The following is a 23,311-nucleotide window of genomic DNA, read 5'->3' as shown; positions in this document are numbered from 1 at the left end:
GCAAGAGTGTGCTGAAATATATTGGAGAAAACTGGCCTGGAACCAAGGTTTTGGGAGCAAATAACTAGAGAGGGAAAGGTAACAGAATGGGAAAATGCCAATAATGTATTTGGACTGCAGGTTAGAGGTTGCCTTCCCCATCAAGAACTGATATCAGAATATAGGCAAAGAGAAAGAAATAAGGGGGCTGTAAACAAAAGATCAGCACTGGTAGAGTTTAGAACAGAAGCTGCCATTAAAAAATGAATAATCAGTACAACATATAAAATATTGCATAACTATAAGAATCAATCAGAGGTTAGAAAGGATTGGGAAGACAGACTGGATATGCAATTCACAAAGAAACAATGGGGGATATATGTATGTCTCTCAAACATGCAACAAAATCTATATTATTTATGATTTTTGTTTGGAAATGTTTACAAAGGTATTTTTATACTCCAAGTAGACTCCAGAGAATTTTTCCTCTGTAGACAGCAAATGTTGGAAGTTGGGAAGGAACAGTTAACTGGGAACACATCTTCTGGGAGTGTAATGAGTTGGCAGACTTTTACAACTCCCTGCAGACTACTCTGTCAGAGATACTGGGTGAGCACACTGGTTAAACCTAGGGAAATGAATCTTCTGAGCTATGATACAGAATTGGAATTGCCTAGACATAGTAAAGCCTTGCTGAATCTAATTATGGTGGCTGCCGAAAAAAAACAGTTACTAGAAAATGGAAATCAAAGTCTAAACCAACTGTACTAAAAGTAGTGAATACAGTAACTGGGAGAAAACATCTGGAATTGGGATCTTTTAAAAAGGGTAGGAGCAAATCACATAGGAAAAAATGGGAATTGTGGGAACAATACATACAGGGGAGGAATGAGGTTTAAAAGAAGGCAGGACTTGAATGCACCATGTAATATTTGACAGTGATTGGGGAGATTCTAAGTGACATACAATGCTTGCAACTAGGATTATGTCAATATGCTTTGTTATGTAAAATGCTTGCAGCTGGATTATGTCAATATGGTTTATTTTTATTTATATAAATGTATGACTGCTTATGTCATAAGTGATAACTTAGTAAAGATGTTTCTTGTTTAAAAAAACATAGTGGGTAAGATCTGCCTCCCCCATTTGTTGAAGTACCAGACACAAGAAGTATGGCCGTTTAAATAGTAATCATCCCGGAAGGGAGAACATCTTGAAAGGCCTGGAATATTGGGAGGTCTGCTCTCATTTCCAGAACACTTACGTGCATCTTGACCTCTTCTGGGGACCCTCACCTTGGAGTGTCCCTCCCAAGAAGTGCCTCCCCCCAACCAAGCTGGGAGGTATCTGTGGGTAGGGGGAAAACAAATGGATGGCCTAGAGAAACTTCATCTGAGTGAAGCCATCAAAGAAGATAATTTTTGCAAGATCAGGGGTGAATAAAAGCTGCTGAAGAGTAGACCACTGTATCAACAGGGTCCACTACAGAATCTACATGTGAAACCTGGCTAAAGGAACTAGGGTGATAGCTGTGGTCATAGATTCAAAGACTTGCAAGGTTAGTTGTGCTGGAAGAGAAGGGTGCAAGATCAGTTTCTTGACCTGAGATCTTAAGTGTCTGAACTGATGTAGGTGGAAAAAAGGCTATCTGTGCCTAGACGAGCACCTATGAACTCCAGACTCTGTGTGGGTGTGAGTTGTGATTTGTTGTAGTTGACTATAGTGGCTAGGTAAAGATACAACTGGAGCAAAAAGTGCAGTCCCTTGTCTGTACAAGTAGATGCCTGGATGGGACAGTTGGGGGCCATTCGTCTAGGTATGGAAACACTCTGGATCTCAGCAGTCTCAGGTTATCTGCTACCACCACCATGCATTTGGTGGTCTCCCTGAGGGCTGTTATGAGGCCAAAGGGAAGTTCTCTGAACTGGAAATGACTGGCTCCCAGACAGAAGTGTAGATATTTTCTGCAGCACCTGTTCATTTTGATGTGATAGTACACATCCTGAAGATCCATCGAGTACATCCAACTGTCCTTTTGCAGTAGGGGCAAACTGGACTGGACCATGACCATCCAGAACCTGTTCATTTTGATGTGATAGTTCACATCCTGAAGATCCATTGAGTACATCCAATTGTCCTTTTGCAGTAGGGGCAAACTGAACTGAACCATGATCATCCAGAACCTTGAATATTTCATGTATTTGTTTAGTTTGCTGAGATCCAGGATAGGTCTCAAGTCCCATGTCTTCTGTAGCAGTATGAAGAATCTTAAGTCGGTTCTGAGTCCTGTCTAGTCTGGTCTGGGGGGACCTCCTGGATAACTTTTTCTGAACAGCTTTTCTTCTTCTAATGCTGCCATATTCCTCTGACTGGATGGGATATTGGGAATTCTTTTCATTCTTGCAGGGGGAATTTAGGAAAACTGTATGATATAAACCTGTGGATATAATTCTTAGTACTTAGGAATCTTTTGTGATGGATGCCCAGGCTTTTTGGTGCAGAGACAAATGCCACCCCGACTGTCTCTAGAAGGCAACAGTTGGGCCACCTTTAAGGAGTGCTGTTAGGGTTTATCTGAGAGGGAATCCAAGATACCCTGGTTCTGCGAGCCAACTCTGTTGCAGTTGTGGCATCTTCCATTAGAGTTCCTCCATCTGGCTCTGGGAGGGATATTTCCTCATGAGTCTTGGAAAGGACCCTGGGATTTGTGTAACCACATCTTTCTACCTTCTCACTGATTCCTGGGAAAGGGTCTTTGAAGAGCAGAAAACTGGATCCCTATGGCAGACAAGGCCTTTCCTTCTTGCTCACTTCTAGATAACATTTCTTTTACTTTCAGGCCAAATAAGGAAGCTCCATCAAATGGAGCAATGATGACTGAAGACTTGAATGGCTCCACAAATTCACATAGGTGCATCCAGGCATGTCTCCTAATGGCTATGCCTCAACCAGACACCTGTGAGGTACCTTCCACAGCATGGGATATCAACCTCATGAACATGTTAGTTACAGACTGAAGGGTGGCCAGTTGCAAACAGACTACTTTGATCCTCCGAGACATAGAGTCAGAAAGAGATTTGGAGAGCTCTTTAGTCGAATCTCTCTGCAATCTCATGAAATGTGCCAAGTAATTTAACGACTGTAAGGCAAAGGTCGCTGAAGCATAAATATGCTTACTGAATCTGTCCAAAGCCCTAGATTCCCTGTTAGTGAGATGGACATAAGAGCTCTGCTCTGCAAGCTCATTCTTAATGGTTGCTGCCACAACCATGGCATCCACTAGGACCCCCTTGCTCCAGTATGATCTCTCCTTTGGAGGGACTAAACATTTGGCTGGGTGGCGCTTATGGATGGGCTCCAACATATCCAGTTCCTTCCATGACCAGCATGAGACAAGGTCTAAAAGTTTATCAGCTGGGGGGAAGTGTCATCCAAGATGTAGTCAGGCCAGACCAAAAAGCCTCCAGAAACACCGACTGCTCTTGGGAAGGGGTTTCAGAAGACCAACCACCTTTTTGCTTTAGGAGCTCAAGAATGTTTCCAAAGGAGACGTCTTCATGTGAAGATCTTGGAGAACCTTCCCCTTCAGTGAAATTGGTGTCCTCAGTGACAGATTCCTGAGGAGAATCCAAGTGTCTCCTTTTGCAAGTTTCCTTCAGAGGGACCTCTTCAGTTGGGTGGGTGAGGTACCAAAAGTGACAAAGGAGTCCTGAAGGACTGACTGCAGACTTGAGTGGGCTGGCTGTCCCAGTGGAATAAAGAAACAATGCTCAGAGCAGAGACCTGAAGGTAGCAGAGATACATGATCTGAGGAGGGTAGGGATGTCCTTTCCCTAGGTAAAGAGAAAACCCTTTACACAATCTCAAAGGCAAAGTGCCTATAGGAGACTAAAGCCAGAGGTGTCAGAGCAGACACTTCCTGCACTACCAACTCCTGAATCCCTCAAAGCCCTCCTCCCAAGGATGGAGTCAGACCAGAGCTGTCTATAGCTGAAGCTCCAAGGGGCAGGGAAAACTCCGACAACTTCAAAGCTGATCCTGGTCCCCTGGATCCAGTGCCATTGCTTTGGCTTTGAGAGTCTTTCTGCTCCAAAAGGCTCAGAGTTGGATGGCTCAGGGAAGTGACTGGAGTCGAAGAAAGATCTGTCTTTGGATCTAATAAAGACACCCCCCCCCCAAAAGCTTGAAAACCATAGACCAGATTGGAGAAGGAGAAACTAAAGGAGGACCAGTCATGGGCAGGATCACTGATCTGGTAGAAGCAGCAAATGGAATTACACCCATCTGGATCTGAGCTATGAGGAATTTCCTCATCATCCTATCCACTTCAGCCTCAGACAAACTCCTGGAAGACCTGAGTGAGGGAAGCTAGTGGATGGTGGCCTCAAGTGGTTATGTGGAGACTTCTGCAAAAATGGGGAACGTGTCGAGAAGGTACTGGATCTGGTGAATGAAGAGGTGGATGGATCCAAGGTAATTTGTTTTTTGAAGCAGTAGGATCCATAGTTATCAATTCTGATTTTCTTTATATTTTTGGTGGTGGCTCTAAGGATGGAGCGAAAGATGTTAAAGGATCCGTAGATCTCTTCCTAGAATCTTTGTCTTTGGAAGCCAAATCAGGCTTTCCTTTGTCTGATTTCTTACAGGGGGTTTGAGCCCCAGCTGGAATAGAGGGAAAAAGGAGGAGGAGGAAGACCATTCAAAACTAGTTTGCTGAGTCTACCAGTGCACAAATAGTACAATCTGAATCTAAATGGGCAGCACCCAAACGATAGATGCATTCCTTTGGGCTTCTGAATTAGGTATTTTTTGCCCACAGGAGATATACTTCTTGTGACCAGTTAGTTTGTCAGCCATTCCTGAATGCTAATCCTAAAGGGGAAGACCCAAAAAGTAAAATAATTACTAGTATGAAAGATTATTAATATATATATATATTTTTTTAAATAAGAAAAACTACCAACAATGGTGAAGGGTACCCTAAAAATGGGTAGAAAGAGGCAAAGAGAAGAATCTTGCAAAAGTACCAACAATAGTACTGGAAGGATATACCAAGGCCTCTGTAGAAGTAAAAGAAGAAATACTTGACTAATAGAAAAAAAACACTAGAATAAAAGGAGTAAGGTGAAATTAATTCAAAGGGTAGCCTACTGAAAGGAAATTTTTGAAAAACTCACCATTTTTCCTAAAATATACCTAAAATACTCAAGAGTACATCCGTAGTGACATGACAGCAAATAAAGATCTGGTAAGCTGGCAGGGCATTATAGGTAAAGGGAGGAGTTCGAGAGCTTGGCTCCAGGGATCTGAAAGAAGTGGCCGAGTTGGATCTGAGACCACATCAATTGAGGAATGAATGAAAATTATAGATCTGATGTTGTCATTTAACAACATCTCCATTAGTCTTGTCTGAATTCTCTTGTAGGTTTGCTTATATACATTGATGATAAAAGTTATTCTTCTCTCATACTGTTTCCTTTTTACGAACTTGCACCAAGAAATAAATCTCAGCTTAGCATGTCTTTTGTTATTAACAGTAAAATAGCCAAACATATCCAAACTATGATATGTATTTATGTATTGCAAGTTGTTGTGAAAAATTTTTTAAAGTAGAATTATAAAAAAGAAAAAAATGGCATGCCTTCTTACCTGGCTACCTCCATGTTCTGTATCAATGTATCGGGGCATTGGAAATCTAGTCTGAAGAATCTCTTGAGCATCATCTATTGGGGCTTGTAGCAGGTGGCGAAAATTTTCATATTCTGGCATGTCCTGATAACCTGCTTTACGCCATTGTGCGATAGTCTAAAATAAAAAATGTATGTTTTATTTATTTATTTATTTTAAATATTCATCATTTGAAATCTCTGTACATCAATAAATGTTGGCTATTTATTTAAAACAAAGGGCAGTGATATTTACAAAGCTTTTCAGCAAATCAGTAAAATGAAAATAAAAACGTAATATCTGATATTCTAGTATCCTTCCAAAGCATGTTGTCTGTCAAGCATGCCTTAAGTTTCAGTATCTGTCTCATTGCCTGCTGTGGAGTTACAGAATGCTATACTCTAACTTCCAATGTTTGCATCTTAAGCTTTTTAACAAAATGAAGCTATATCCTCACAGTTCACACAAATACTCGTATCTTTACAACCACAAGTATTACAAAGTATAAACTGAAAACTGTTAAGCCAATTTCATTTTACAGTGGCCTGGACTTTATAACTCACAATAAACACACACAATATAATTTTTATGTTTCAAAAATAACTTACAATAAATGTCTAACCACTCAAGCTATACATACACCATTAGCAGCATTTTGTTCATCCAACTCTGAGCTTTTTACTGACATCAAAATTAAGATAAGATGATTAATTAGTAAATGAACAAACTTACTATCTCTGGGTGAATGGACAGATATCAGATACAAATACAGTTATACTGCCAATCATGGAATATTTTAGATGAAATATTCCAATAGTTTGTAAGTGACATTGTTTTTCAATTATTAATGTAAATATGAATAAGTGTTATATTAGATACCTTGGGATGTCATTTGGCTGATCACAGAGTGATACCTGGAGGCATCATTAGGGTTTAATAAACAGAATGTGAAACCCAAGAAATGAACATAGGTTCATAGGTTCATAGGTTCGTACTAGGCTATCTGCCCTAGGGCATTTATAAGCCTAGCCAGAGTGTATGTGGCTTACACCACCCCTTAGGATGAGAATACTACGCCCTTTTAGGGTTTAGTTTACTATGCCTCTGTCTAGTAGTGACACAGAGATGACCCCCGGGGTAAACCTACGATCTCCCATCCACTCGTCGAGATTTCTCTTGAATAGAGTCAGTGAGGGGCTCTGCCTAACATGGACTGGGATTCTGTTCCAGAGTGTAGGGAGCCTCTGGGTTATGAATCTGTCCCTCCAGCACGTTCTATTTATTTCTGTGTTGAGGTTTAAGTCACTTGTTCTCGTGGCTCTGATGGATTTGGATTTTCTGAGGTGGAGCATGTCCATTAATTCAGGATTGGACATGGCCTTGTACGTCAGGCACAGATCACCTCTGAGTAGGCGGTATGCGACTGAATAGAGCTGGAGTTTTTTCAGTCGGGCAGCATATGACATATGTTTAAGACCCTTTATCCTCTTCGTGAGGAACTTCAAGCTCCAATTTCCAGTATTCTAGCTTATTTTGGATTCATATGGTTAAACAATTATTATTTTCGGTCATTTTTAAGATTATTTTTAGCAGTTACCTCTCTTTTTTTCTTTCTTTTTTTATTCATAAACAACTGTGTTCCTCTCAGTAAGCTAAAATGTTAACTTCTTTCTATGGTGACAATGTTTAATACTGTGCCATTCCTGCTTTACAGTAAAGCCATGTCACAATTTGTAGAAATTTTAAAAGACAGCTGAATTCCGTTCAGCCAGCTAAAGTGTCAAGTCCTTTCTGCGCTGTTTGCAAGATTCCTGCGTCATACTTGAATGTTCTGTATGCACTGTTAGTACATACTTTAAAAGGATGAGTGTTTACCTATAGTCCATGCTGCTGTTTGGACTAGCACTTATTCCAACCACCCTTATATCACTACAGATTTAAATGGTCAGTTTAGTCTCACTGTCATTCAGAAAATTAATCTTTAAAGATAAATAGATATATCATTACAGAAAATATTTTATACATTTCATCACACTATACAATGCAGAGGTAATCACACACTTTAACTATTAAAGCTTGTACCAGCTTCTTGGTGAAGACTTTTGTTTCTGTTACACAGGTTTTTTTTGGTCTCACATACATTTATTAAAACATAACTTGGTACACTAATCTCTAGCTAAAGTTCTCACACAGTTATTCCTGCTGTTACAAATAAATGCCTTCAATTATACTTCACTAACTAGAAGAAAAATTTTCATTTACCTTTCATCACTAGAAAAAGCAATAACCTTAATGAATTATTTTTCTTTTGCACTTTACTCATACTTGTAGGAAATTCTTAACATAATCCCGGGCCCTCGCATAGCCAAAAGTTTTGCCTTCTTCCCATAATGTTGGGTGCAATCAAAATAAATTGACTAGCCATAAGATCTGACTTACATATACTATGTCTGACATGCCACTTCTCGAAATATTCCCCTTTCTCTGATGTATGTCGATCTTGGAGATGGTATATATAAGTCTGGCATATGTGGGGGGTGCCCCCCTGCAAATAGAAGTTGAAAATAGAACAGCGATTTTCGGGACTTGCTCTTTTCCTGTGTTTTCCATCTTTTTTTTCCAGGCTTGTTGGCACACATCATTTTGAGGGCTGACATTTCAATAGGGAGCTGTTTTATTCTGAGAGTTTACTATTCACTGGTGAAACACTATCAAGCAGAACTTAGATGACATTCACAACTTATCTTTCCAAAAAGTAGTTACTGCATTTACTACACCATATTAGATTAGCATCCAAAACTTACTAACAGACTAGGTCCCAACTAATACTCAAGTGCTTTCATCTTTTACAATTCACCATCCTTTCTTTAGCAAACACTGTGGCATCTCTTTTCACTGTTCAGCCAATGTTACCAAAGTTCATGGAATAGTCCGCATTTAGGTTTTTAAGCCTAATCTGGAATTTTCCTTTCTGACAAACTACAGTTGTATAAAACCTTACCATGACGGTAGATATCCTTCTCTTCGCCGTTTGTGTGCATTCGAAGCACACCGAGTAGTGCAAGCGCTCTGGTACACACCAGAGAGATCACTGCTCATGCCTCAGGGAAAAGGAGGAGCGGAAGTGAAGGGATGTCTATGGGCAGCATGAGCATACTCCATCAGTGCCTCACAGCGTGTGCTGAAGGCTAGGGCCTAGTAAAAAATGAAAAGAACTTGAACCACCACTGATAACTGCCTGATGATAACCCTTCTTGACTGTCTCATACTTGGTGAAGAGAATGAATGGGCTGCTTGACCAAGACAGGACCGGATAGGTGGCAGGCAGTGGGGGGTCAATAATTTGCAAAAGAAAAAATCATTAAGGTCTAGACTATCTGACAGAGTTTGTTATATATCATTTGTCTGTTAAGACATTTCAAATTTGTTTTGCAAGGTCGCTCTTGTCTACATATTTACTTTACTAATGAAATGCTTTATTTTATTTAGTTCATCTACTGTTATGATACAATTTTACATAACTGTACTTTTTTTACATGAAGTACAGTTATGTAAAATCTTATCATAACAGTAGATGTCCTTGTCTTCACTGCTGCAGTATTCTTAAACATATGGGATTCTCTGCCATGGAAGCCCAATGTCCGGACAAGTCTTCCAACGACTCCTGAATTTAAAAGGTATGCCAAATGTCACCATATGATCCTTGTGTAAAGTAGGGCATAAAGGTGACGTTCAGGCCTACCAAAATCAGAAATGATTGTCCCAGGAGGAAGACCAGTCCACGGAACCCAAGAGGTAATGTGTACATCCAGGAAGGTAAAGAACTAGGGGGATGAAAGGAGGGAGCAAATACTGCAGCAGTGAAGGCAAGGACATCTACCATTATGGTAAGATTTTACACAACTGTACTACATCCTTACATACATTGTTACAGTATTCTTAAACATATGGGATAGTGCCAAAGCTCAAGAGGAAACTTGGGAGGAGGAAGGGGCAGAAATGTCCCCTAAAAAACCATGAAGAACTGAATTAGCAAAACCAAGCCCTAGCTCTAGAGAAACCGTCCAACTTGTAGTGCTTGGTAAAGGTATGCACACAAGTCCATTTAGCTGCTTCAAGAACATTATTAGTATCTAAGCCTTTGAAAAAAGCACCAGAAGAAGCCACAGTTCCAGTAAAATGAGTCTTAATTGAAAAAGAAATGCTCTTGCCATGAAATGAGTAACAAAAGGAAATAGCCTTAGAAATCCAAGAGGAAATAGTTTGCTGGGAATACAGCAAGTACTAAAGACCTAGGATGAAAAGAAACAAACAACTAATCATATTTCCCAATAGCCTTGGTCATATACAAATAACCCTAAAGTTGCCTATGCATGTCCAAAGCATGCAGCACCCTCTCTCTGCCAGTTTGCGGGGAGGAGAAAAAGTAGGCAGATTAATAGACTGATTAAGTGACAGCTCATTAACCACTCTGAGTTGGTCCTTAACTCAGTCCCATGAATGGATGCATCCATTCATGGGACTGAGTTAAGGACCAGATCAGAGTGTCTGCTACCATGTTCTAACCGGAAGGGATATAAACTGCCTGAATAGTTACTTGACACACGACAGCAAGATCGCATACCAGAAATGTCAACCAGCAAAGATAAGATATCATTCCTCCCTGCTTGTTCACATACCACATCACTATGGTATTGTCTGTGAACACCTTGAGAGGCCCTGGAGAAAAAAAGAGACAAAGGCCCGAACAGCCAGCAGAAGAGCTCTCATCTCTTTGACAGTGATGTGCTCCTTCTACTGATGAGGCGATCACACCCCCTTTACCTTTAGGGAGCCAAAAGTTGCCCCCCCCATCCCATGTCCAAGGTGTCTGAACAACTCCTGGGAGAGAAGAGGAGGATGAAAAGGGATCCCTGGATTCAGAGACAACTGCTGAATCCACCACAGCAGTTCTTGTCTGAGACAAGGAAAAAGAGGGATTACAAATTCTACAGGATGAACATGTTGAAGCCACAGTGACTTCAGAAACCACTCAAACTTTCTCATATGAAGTTTGGCCACAGGGAGCATTGGAATGTTGGATGCCATGAAACCCAGAACTCTCAAACTCCCTGGCAGCAATGGAAACCAGAGGAAGAGGAGTGTGGAAGAAATAAATTACAATTAAGGCCTTTGGAGGGGGCAGAGATGCAAGCAATGGCACAGTCTGAACTCTGCAATTCAGAGGAACATGATCCTGAGAAGGAGTCAGAAAAGACATTTTGAAATTTATAGTGAACCACAGGCTCTGAAGAAGGGATACAGCAAAAAGAAAATGTTGCAAAAGAGTCTCTAGAGAGGATGCCTGAATCAACAGGCCATCCAAGTAAGGAAATATTTGGATCCCTTGAAGTCTGCAAAAAGTAATCACAGGAACGAGGCATTTGGTGAATACGTTTGGGGCAGCAGAAAGGTCAAAGGGCAAAACAGAGAACTGAAAATGCCAGGAAGCAACAGAGAAATGGAAAAACTTCCTGAAAAGAGGATGGATCAGAACACAGAGACAGGCATCCTTGAGATCCAGAGGTACCATATAGGCCTGAGGGAGCAAGAGAGGAAACAGAATCAGAAGGGGCAACATCCAAAAGGAAGGTATCTTTGGAAAAGTGTTTAGATGACAGCAGTGTAGGTCTCTAAGTGCCCTCTTACCTGGGCCTAGAAACATTCTGGAGTAGCACCCTTTCCCCCTTTGGGACACAGGCACCTCTTCAAAAGTAGCCTGAGATAAGAGATCTTGAAGAACCACTGGTTAAAAGGGAAGTTGTTCCTGAGGAAGCTAAGGACTGTCCATAAAAGGAGGATGGGATTTCCACACCATGAAGTACCCTTGATGAATGTGAAGCCAAACCGAAAAAGAAATGGGAAGAGAAAAAGGAATGTGGCTGGGAAGAGATGGATAGTCACACAGTGCCTGGTTTGTCCACAAAGGAAGGCTTCGGAGTCCTCAAAAATTGAGTAGCCTTAGCAAGAGGAGCCCACATGCCATTCTTGTTACCTTTAGTAGAAGGACAGGATTGCCTACTAACAAAGACAAGCTTAGCGAGGTAGTTTCTCTGAAAATTAGGTACAAGAGAAACAAACACATGTTTAAACTCCCGTAAGGCCTCACCCTTGTCCTGAAGGGACTTAAACCACCAGCAGCCTCCCCAAACAAGAGTTTAGAATCCAGAGGAGCATCCATCAACTTAGCCTTAATATCATCAGGTAGAGGTTGAAGCCTAAGACAAGAATACCTCCTCATAACTGAACCAAAACAGCAGCCTGAGAAAGAAGAGCCAACACATACCTAGACATATGGGTATGGTAATTAACAGCCGTAAAAGTTAGGGTAGCAGAAGTATAAACCTTCGTACCCAGCATGACCATGGCTCTGCTATCCATGTCAGAAGGCAATAACTTGGGGAAAGGAAGTCATTGAGATGCCTTATCAGAGGCTATGGACACTACTGAGGGGCCAACAGCAGGACATTTATATAAAAAACAGCAATCCTCAGGAACCCTATAAAACCTTCTAGGGAGCAGGAGGAAGAGAATCAGGCACATGAGAGGCATTGGAGAAAGCATCCAGTAAAGCAGCCAAGACAGGAGGAATAGCGCAGGTTTAGGAGAGTCCAACTGCAACAACTCACAGTACTTCTTATGGATATCAGAGATCGGAGTACAATCCCACTAAAAAAATAATCCATCATCCTAGAGTGTGTGCTCCCAAAGGAAATTTCTTCCAAATGAACATCAGGACTAAGAAAGTTCTCCTCCTCTGACCCATAGTCCAAAGCAGAAGGAAGTTGAGTAGAATAAGTTAGGGATAGGCATAGGAAGTCACTGGAGAATGAAAATGCTTTCAACTGGCAGAAAATGGGTGCAGGTTAATGGTGTAAAAGATGCATTCAGACTGGCGGCAAAGTAGTTATGGTTTTCGTAGGCCTGAACGTCACCTTTATGTCCTACATTATGAAGGGAGCACATGGTGACATTTGGCATACCTTTAAAATTCAGGAGTCCTTGGAAGACTGGCCGGACATCGGGCTTCCGCGGCAGGGAATCCCATATGTTTAAGAATACTGCAGCAGTTAACGAAAGGACAGTGTTACTATCCAATTTTAAAGGCATGTGGTTGATTTAATTGTTAGCTTAATGGTGTACTCATGGAAACATAAACTGTCTGCTGCACTGACTATTATTCACCATCCTCCTATTGAAGGGTGTCTTTTTACAGCTAAATGCTACCATAAAAATTTATAGGCTAGCTTATTTTAAGGGTAAACAGCAATTTATGTTCCCAGCTTTGTCTGTCTGGTGGTAATGTTACTGTGAACTGTGAGACAATGTGCTGCTACTGAAGAATTACCATTTACCTCTCTTCTGGAGAGCTGTGTGTGTGCGCACACACATGCATGCTCACACATGTGCCCGGATATGTATCAAGTACTGTTGATGAGACTGCACTGGAAGGCACTGTGCTCAGTCAAAGAAGGGAAAATCCTGGGGGGGTTAGATCTCTGATCTGCAACTCTGCAGCATAAATCTTATCTGTGTTACTGTTGGCCATTATCTGAGATGGCATGCATACTTACCATATGCATTATGGCCAATCTCCCCTTGCATTTTAATTGGCCTGCAGCATTTGGGATTGAGAGACAATTATCCCTATTCATCCCATATAATTTTGTGCCAGTGGTATTTATTTATTTAAAGTCTGTACCACCTCATGAGGTAATATAAGTAATTCTCTCCCATGTCATTTCTTGCCTTTTAGCAACAACTCTATAAAGAACAGAGAACGGGGGGGGAGGGGCAAATGTATATAGTCAGCATTCAATGATCTAAAAAATCATCTACTTTGGTTGGCTCTCAGATGCAAACCTGTAGCCACCAAATATTAGAAGAAGCAAAAAGTCTCTTGTTATGGCATGCTCCAAATAAACATAATATAAAAGAAAGTCCTGAAATCCAGCTCTCACTCAAGACTCGTTAAGCTTTTTGTTTTATAGACCTAACCATAATTTTATGATGCCATTCGATATTTACAACAGTTATGTTCACTTTCCTTTTTTAAAATCAGTTTTTAAAGGAACAACATTTATCAAAAAAAGAGAAAAGAATCTGTTCCTCTGCTTGACAAACCAAATGGAGGTCCTAAAATTGATCAAAGTTGAATTCACATCTAGGAAAAGGTGAGAAAGTCACTAATACTAGTGCTAAACTGAATGTGGTCATTACTGAAAGATGTATTATTAAAAACTTGCCCGTTTTATCCTTCCAAAGGCCCACAGGTCCTGGGAGTTTGAAAATGAGCTCTTCTCATGAATGTTCATCACCTAGTCATGGCCCAAAAGTAGAAAACCTGATACATCTGTAAACAGCAGCAGGTAATCTACCACTACAGTACATTCATGCATTCTTCTATATGTAATCACCACAGGCAAGAACATAATTCTACTGAGGACCACATTTGTGAAACTGGAATATTGCACAGCTGGTCAAAATATACACTGGTCTGCTAAGATGGTTAAAAATGAGAAAATCTGATAACCCTTGAATAGGAGGCAGATCAATGTACGGGCAGCCTGTAACCTACAATGAAAGCATTACTTAATGTAAATTCTATTGCTTCGCTAACAAGATCTGAAGAGCTTATGTAAACAATAAGACCTGTGGTGTGTTGAGCAGTGCATGTAGCTCTCTGTAAGAGTGAGTGCACACATTCCCTAATAAAATAAACATGCAAGAGCACAGCATTAGCATATGCTCAATCTATCCATGGTCTGTGCTCGATAATAAAGTGACATCAGGTGTACTTCTTGGTCTCTCTGCAGGTTCCAGCAAATCCTATAAAAACATTATTAATAAAAAAAGCAACACGTTCTCATAGTTAAAACCAACCACTGGAAAAAAAAACAACAAAAATAAATGTATAACTTATTCATGAAGTAAATAACGTGCAACATACAGAAGAAAAACTAATAATGAGATTTTCTATGGTTAAGTTGGGAAGAACTGAAGAATTTAAATTTATAAAGGTGTCATTGCCTGCATATATAAAAAGTAGTGAGCAACTTTTTTGGTAAAAGCTAAAAACATCTTTTGGGGAAGCACATGGTAATATTCCTCAGTATTATGCATGCTGCCACATAACAGATTATGCCAGTACCTAGTTTCGTCACAAAATAACCTGATGACTACTACAATACTGAGGTGACATGCTTAGCCCAAGTCACTGGTAACTATAGAAAAAATGTTTTTATCATTTGTAACCACATGCCTGATAAGATGGTGATGTAGTATGCTACTGAACTAAAGAAATATGATGTGAACTGTGAATTCGATGTAAATGTGGGTGAAGCGCTTACAAGCAGAATCATGAGTGACATCTGCAGTGAAACTTGTCAGAGAAAACCACTTTCTGCATTGATTTTCTCTGAAGACACATGAGGCACAGCCTGGTGATGAACACAATGCAGAAGTAAACTAAAACCCTTCAAAGGTAGAAAGTGTTGTCAGTCACATCACAGTAAAAAGTTGCTTCACAAGTATGCAATACAGACGACATGCCACAGATGTGGAAAAAAATAAGCATTTTGCAGTCAAAATTAACCTCAAAGGAAGAAAAATAATCAATAATTTCCATGGTAAAAACAAACTGAATAAATACAAAAAGATGAACAAGCACATGAAACTGACACTGACTTAATGTTTTTAAAAACATTGTGCTTACGTTTAATATAAACGATAAAAAGGTAATCATGGTAACAAACATAGGTGCAGAAATTTCTATTATACATTATAATTTCATTATAATTTCATGCACTGTTTCCTAAGGAATGCTTGTACGGTACTACCGTGAAGCTCAAAATACATATACATGACAGTTTAGCTGGACAGGTCAACTAAAACCGAAACTAGAAACAAAACAAAAAGCAAAATGAGTAGTTTGCTTTAATTGCAGAAAGCATTGTGTGAGAGTTAAAATAGCTCCAGAAATTAAAGGCTAAACTGGAAACTAAGTCTGTCAGCTAAAGTGTGCTGCATGAGTTTACATTAGTGCAAGATGTACCTAATTTGCAATGGGAAGATTTTCATAAGGAACACTGCACAGCATTAAAGTCACCAATATGGTAAGGCCACATGACACACCAAAGTTTTATATAAATAGACCATTACGTTTTGCAATGAAGTCGATTAGATACACATCTTGGAAGCCTAAGACATTTATTTCAGTAAAGCAGAGCAGGTGGATAACTCCAAGTGTGTATCTTGTAAAAAGGGATAATGCCTCACATACCTGTTGTGACTGCAAACTGCTAATCAAACTGCAATCACTCTAATATATATACTCTCTCTTCCAAGTGGAAGAGCTGATGGTTTTAAGTTGTAGAACTGTGCTTTCTAAAACAGACTGAGCCACTACTGATAAAAAACAGTTGATGATGATTCTAAAACAAAAATAGGTGATGAGTAATACACAGACAGGTTTATTTGTGTATAATACTTCCTCATCATCTACTTTTTAAAGGATAATGGAAAACTCTGTTCAACGTATTAATGCAATGGCGCTCTTTGATGACTTGCAGATTACACAAAAGACAAATTAAGCACCTCAGTAATCAAAGTGTTGCAATGGCTGTAAAACTTTGGACTAAGAGTTAAAAAATCAACACGACTAATAAATGTCTGACTGAATATCTGGGAAATGATACAAGGATAAACCCTTACACAAAGAAAATAAAAGCCATTCAATAGACTTCCTCACACCTGAGATGTGTGAAAGATGTGTAAAGCTGTGCCAGCAACTCACTATAGCAGTAGATTTTTTTATTTTTCCCCGTGCTTGCCAACCATCAAACCCTCCCTATAATTAGGTATAGCCAATTTGCTCCCCTGTATGATAGACATAACCAGTACCATTAGCCATTGACAGCTACCTACGGAACTCATCATTCAGACAGCCTTGAGGATTGCTTGTGCCTTCAGTGGCATCCCGGCAACTGAGGGAATAATTTTCTATTACAATAACCCCTCCCATGGTGTGGAAGTGAGCATCTACATCACCGGAGAGACCACCTAGTGCCCCTCTGCCCTCCTTCATATATATCAGCAAAGGCTAGTCACTGGCTTGGGTGGCTATTCTCCCTACACTGTCTGACTTCTTCAGGCATGGCTCTGCTTGCCCTGGAGCAACAGAAAGATGGATTGGAACCACCTCTCTTCACAGGATAGGCAAGCCCATCCTCCCATCTCAGCGCCAAAGGTCCCCCAGCCACTACTCCACTACTCCAATTCAGGTCACTTGGGCTGTAAACAGGGCTTTATCCTATTACCTCAAAGATGTTTGAATAGGATTACCTCTGCAACAATATTTCTCATTCATGGCATCTGCCAAAGAAAGACATCCAACCATCTGGTCTGACTTCCACACCTTTACAAATGTCATCCACGGGTACAGCTTTTCCTTGTCCAATGCCAGACAAGGGTGCAGCTTATTAGGAGACACCTGTATCATTAGTCAATTCTTTTTGGTAAAAAGTTTTCTGAAGTGCAGCCTCATCATTCCTATGGACATCTCAGGGTCATTTTACTGTAAAGCCCATGAAGACTCTTGCCCTAGCAACGTTAAGAATGTTTTATATAAAGCCAGAGTTGCACTGACTTAGCCTCCTAAAAGAAAGTTTGGAGAAATGTAGGAGATGCCAGAAGTAAAACACCTTAGGCTCCATTCCCCAAAGATAAGACTGAAAACATGATAAAGAATCCAGCAGGAAGGTGGGAGCTCATACTACAGCACAGCTCTCCTACTCGAACAGTTCTGGTCATGCCCAAACAACTGTACCATGATTAGTAATGAATGCCCATAAGAGATAACTCTTATGGGCAATCATTACCAAACACAATCCTGGGTATTGACTACAGTACCTATGGTATTACTTTGCGATGAAACTGCTAGGCTTGAAATGAGCTCCAGGTTGATAGCCTAGTAACCTCCAATGATCACTGCTGCAGCAGTACACCTTATCCTTGACAGAACACTAAAGCAAGAAAAAAGGAATTGGTTCAGGTGGAGGCTAAAGTCCTGCAGGATGACCACTTTGAAAGTGTGACCTACTTTTGGATTGGATTTCATGTCAATACTATTTAGAGAAGCTACAGACAACAGTCCAAGCATCTGCCTCACAAATGCCCTAAGCCAATATGTTTTTAAAAAAATGTACTGGTGGTGGCCACTGCCCTAACAGAATTCACTCTAACCAGTAACTTTAAAGTTTGTTTCTGGACTTATGGCAAAACACTAGCCAGCCATGTGTAAAAAGGAAAGTGCTACATGAAGGCTGGCCAACTCATTTCATCTGGTACAAAGGCAATAAACAGCTAGTCCATTTGCACTGGCTCTAGCAAAGCAATATCTGAGATGTCAGCAGATACTCAGTAGATGTAGGATCCTTTCTCATTTGTTCTGAAGGTTGAGGGAAAAAAGTTGGTAGCAGAAGAGATTGGTTAGGCATCAGCCTGTATGCTACATTTGGTATAAAAGATAGACTCATTCTTTGGCTTACTCTGTCCTTATGGAAAACTAACTCCCTTGTGTAATTAAGCCCCAGAATTACACAAAAAAAAGTCTACATATACCCTGGGATTCATTAACTCCTACACTAAGTGTACACTGTTCTGAGTGAACAGACAACACAAGCATAACTTGCACCTTCTACTTCCTAATTTTAATTTGCCTACTGATTTTCTTGCAGCTTTAAATACTGAGGGAGATTCGTAAAGGTTACCACAAAGTGTAGACTGCATTTATACTTAGTATAATCTGAGTGACTAGACAGCACAGAAATGTGGTAGGGATGTTCTTGAACACAAACTGTGTATACTTTGTGTAGGTGTTATTGAATCTGGCCCACAGAATACAAATGCAAATGCTGAATATTACTGTTTGGATCTAGTATGTAAAACACAATGACCCAAAATTGCCAAAACCCTAAAAATACAGTTAAACACAAAACAGCATTTTGCATTGAGCAAGCCCCTTTGTGCCCCCAGTCCCGCTTCTACTTATATAAAATAGCAACGAGATCACACAGCAGTGGAGTAAATAAGAATTTCCCTTTCTCCACTGAATGCCAATCACGTAAAAAAATAATAATACTTCACAGAAACAGTGTATGTAAATAGTCCAAATTCATTCACTTATACATCATCCTGCAAACAGCAATTTTTTGATTGAATGATGCAAAGTGAAATTTGAATAAAGTGGGGACAATGAACTGTACATAACCCTGCTGCTCTTCCGTAAACATATATATATATATATATATATATATATATATATATATATATATATATATATATACACACACATATACATATACATGCAAGCCAAGGCTCTTGCCGTCCCCATAGTGCCTTTTTTAGGCAAAGCTCAAAGGACAAACCAACCACCGTAACCAGCACAGGTAACCAAAAACTAAGGGTAATGCTACTCAACGCCAGAAGTCTCAACCTCAAAATGCACACACTCGAGGCTCTCCTCAGCATGGAGAAAAATCAATGTTTGTGCAGTGACGGAAACCTGGTTCAAGGCTAAAGAGAGCACCCCAGCACTGCCAGGTTACAATTCATATCATACCTTCCGGCCTCAGTTACCGGATCGCAGTATAAAGGGCGGAGGTGTATCCATATTCATCAAGGATACCCATATCTCCAGGTTAGTAGCGCAGCATGATGCCCCAGAGATCATCCATGTGCAACTATCAGCAGGCAAAACCACATTTCAAGTCGTAGCCGGTTATAGATCGCCCACCATGTCCCAAGATGCTCACTCTGCATTCCTTGAGACATTGGGAAATATAAAGTTCCTACCCAACACCATAATCTTGGGTGATTTCAACTACCCTGGTATAGACTGGGCGAACTACCAATGTTCCAACTCCTATGCTCAGTGATTCATAGAATTTATAAATTCAAATGCCCTTGAACAACTAGTATGTTCCCCCACTAGAGGGGACAACAAATTGGATTTAATCATCACAAATATGGGCGCCCATTGTACCACACCCGTTATCACTCCCTTCTTGGTCAGATCCGACCACAAACTGATAACCCTGGACATCCTCACCCCTCCACCTCCCCCAGTCAAGGAAACCATAGTCATAAACCTTTCCAAAGCAAACTTCAAACTACTTGCATCCAAATTGGAAAGCTTCACTATTCCCTTGCAGAAGGATAATGATATCCAGGATGTGGAATCCTACACCAAGGCACTCTATATGCATCTTCAGGATTGCATGGACCGTGCTTTCCCAAATAAAACCAAGACTCCTTCCTCAAGCAAGAAGAAACCAGTCTGGTGGACCCCGGCCATAAGCAAACTTTACAATAAAAGGAGGAGACTTACACAAAAAAAGGCCAAATCTCAAGTAGAAAAATCATCCCTGATCAGCATTAGTAAGAAATTGAGGGCCCTCATCAAGTCAACTAAACCTAATTTTGAAAAGAAAGTTGCCAAGGATACCAAGGATAACCATAAGGCCTTCTATGGCTACGTCAAAAACCTAAATGGCAACGCTCAGGTCTGTTCTGAGCTAGTACAAAATGGAACAAAATACACTGACCCTTCTGACATTGCCAACATCTTGGCTGACAGGTTCGGTGCAAATTTCTCCCCCCCCTCACCACCTACAGGTCCTATTACCATTCCAGGGGATTGTGCAAGTCCAATTATTACTGATACATTGGTTAACAAGGCTCTATCTAAAGCTAAAAACAATGCCTCCATGGGACCAGATGGTGTCTCAGGCTGTGTCATACACGAGCTCCAAAAGGAATTAACCCCGCATCTTAATACCCTGTTCAGTCTCAGCCTCTCCACAGGATATGTGCCCATAGAATGGTGCACGGCAACGGTGGTCCCGCTACACAAGGGTTGGGCCACAACTGACCCTGGGAACTACCGAACAATAAGCCTGACCAGTCTGATCTGTAAGGCTATGGAGCAAATCATTATGGAACTCATAAATGGAGAGATTGGGAATCTCCAGTCGCTGGACCCCACACAGTTCAGCTTCGTCAAGGGCAGATCATGCCTCCTGAACCTGGTGGATTTCTTTGAGACAGTACTCAGGCTATAGATAAGGGAAAGGAGGTACACACGGCTTACCTTGACCTTGCTAAAGCATTTGACACCATTACCCATTCAGGTATTATTGATAAGCTCACCAGCCTGGGCATAAACCCTTACGTCACAAGATGGATCGCAAACTGGCTCTCAGGCAGATCCCATAAAGCAAGAGTAGCGGGATCTATGTCCGAATCCAGACCAATAACGAGTGGTGTGTCTCAGGGCTCTGTCCTGGGGCCCCTCCTGTTTGGCATATACTTCTCCGAAGTACAGGCAAGCACGGAAGGGCTATGGCTGACTAAGTTTGCAGACGACTGCAAACTGGGTGCTATAATAAAGTCTCCTGCCGACATGGAGATCCTCCAGAAGGGCCTAAATGAGACTGATGCATGGTGTCAAAGCCATGGTCTCAAGCTAAATGCAAAAAAATGCATAGTAATCCCCTTTGGAAAAAACAGAGTACCCGCAAACTACAACATAGGAGGTAATCCCCTGAAATCTGAAGAAGAAATAAGGGATCTAGGGACCCAAGTAGATAGTCAGCTTTCCTTTGATAACCATGTTGCCAAAGTGGTTAGAAAATCCTTCTATGTGACCCATCTGATCACAAAAGGGTTCGCATCAAGATTTAAGGATGTAATGGTGCCCCTCTACTCTTCCCTCATCAGACCCATTATTGAGTACAATGCACCAATTGGAATGTACCTGGCTAAACATCTCCAGCAGCTGGAGAGACCACAGAGGTACCTAACCAAGAGGATTACTGGCCTCAAACAGTTGCCATATGCAGCACGATTGAAAAAGCTAAGACTGTTCTCTGTTGCATACCGCTTTCTCAGAGGCGATCTCTGTCTAATGTACAGAGCCCTGTTCAACCCAGAAGTGTTGAACATGCTCCATCTTAGCAAAACCAAATCTACTCGAGCTACGCGCTCTAGGGATATAAACCTCAACACAACAATGAATAGAACATGCTGGAGGGATAGATTCTCTTTGCAGAGACTTCCCTTACTATGGAACAGGGTCCCGATCTACATAAGACAGAACCCCTCACTATCACTCTTCAAGAGGAACCTTGATGAGTGGATGGGTAACAGGCAGTTCACACCGGGGATCACACCAACGGCACTACTAGATAGGGGCCAAGGGTACTAGCTGCTAGTACAAGGGTCGAGGGAACTACTAAAGGGGCGGTGAATACCGCACAATGTGGCTGGGCTAATATATGCCTTCGGGCAGATAGCCCAGTACCAACCTATATATGTACAACAAAAATGACCAACTCAAACATATTATCTCCTACATGAATTAAAATTGGAAAAAAAAAAAATAAGACTGTCTGGATCAATGTAAGGTGACCCGAATAACTCTTGACTGGATCAATGAAGGTGACCAGAAGAACTCTGGCCTGTGTGCCCTTAACCTTTGCAACACCCTTATTAGAAGTTGAGGCAGAAAGGTGCATACGTAGCAAATGTCCTTTGGTGTAATGCTGAATGCAGCCAATGCATAAGCCTTCATGCATTGGAATCTGTGCAAAGATCTACAGTTGGTAATTCTTGACCAAAGTGATAAGATCTGCACTTCCATGATAGCTGGACACTGTTCAACTGACTGATTAGAGCCCTCCAAGAGTGAAAAAGTGCAGTTGTCCAATTAAACTTACCATAACCTTCAAACCTGTGTCCACCTCCTACATAAAACTACTCAAACTCAAACCATGCTCTACTTCAGCTGATGACCTTCCAAGCGAATATCTTAAAAAAACAGCTGATAGTATTGCCTTTCCTCTCTCAAGCCTTATAAATAGGTCAATCCAGGAATCCTATGCTCCCTCTTTCGGGGAAAAAAAATCACATATTTCCTACTAAGCAAAGGAGAAAAATTCAACAGACATTACTAACTTTAGACCTATAGCAATCATCTTCCCCCTCTTCAAAATACTTACAAAATGTATTCAAAAAATAGCTACACTATTTCCGGCAGGAAGAACTCGTATCTCCCACACAACACGGCTTCTGTTCCTCCCACAGTACTAACACTGCAATTCTAACCTTTACTGATACTGCTTAAAAAGCTAGAGATAACAGCAAACTATGCTCCTTCATATTTCTGGACTTGTCTAAAGCCTTCAGCATTGTTTGTCACAGCAAAATCCTACTTCAAAAGCCCTCACTAGGTTTATCTCAGCCCACCCTTCTATTGCTCAAAAGCTACCTCCCAATCACGATCGGTGTACCACAAGTTTCTATCCTTGGTCCCCTCCTCCTTAACATTCTCACTAACACCCTCCACGCAACAGACCTCCCTAATAAAATAAACAGATAACTCCACACTCATATGCACATCTGACCAAACCTGGCACATCTCCAAAAAAATACTCAGAAAGCTTTAACAGACACTGAAACATGGCTCTGTAACTCACAACTCATGCTCAACCCATAATACAACTAATGAAGTCACTTCTCATAGAAAATTATTAGGGATGATAGTGGATGAAAACCTTAAATTTGG

General features: G+C 40.8%; 1 protein-coding gene across 1 annotated transcript in view; it reads right to left on the bottom strand.

Moving 5' to 3' along the window:
• SEC23A (SEC23 homolog A, COPII coat complex component) overlaps positions 1–23,311 on the bottom strand; it is a 1,400,163-nt gene that overhangs the window by 91,482 nt on the left and 1,285,370 nt on the right. The window contains exon 18 of the mRNA XM_044074240.1: positions 5,629–5,784. Within this exon, the coding sequence (XP_043930175.1) occupies positions 5,629–5,784 (156 nt within the window). The remainder of the gene's footprint in view (positions 1–5,628; positions 5,785–23,311) is intronic.

Source organism: Protopterus annectens, chromosome 6.part0 (assembly GCF_019279795.1).
Source record: "Protopterus annectens isolate FY-2018-M chromosome 6.part0, PAN1.0, whole genome shotgun sequence".
NCBI lineage: Eukaryota > Metazoa > Chordata > Ceratodontiformes > Protopteridae > Protopterus > Protopterus annectens.
This window is presented reverse-complemented; position numbering and strand designations above follow the sequence as displayed.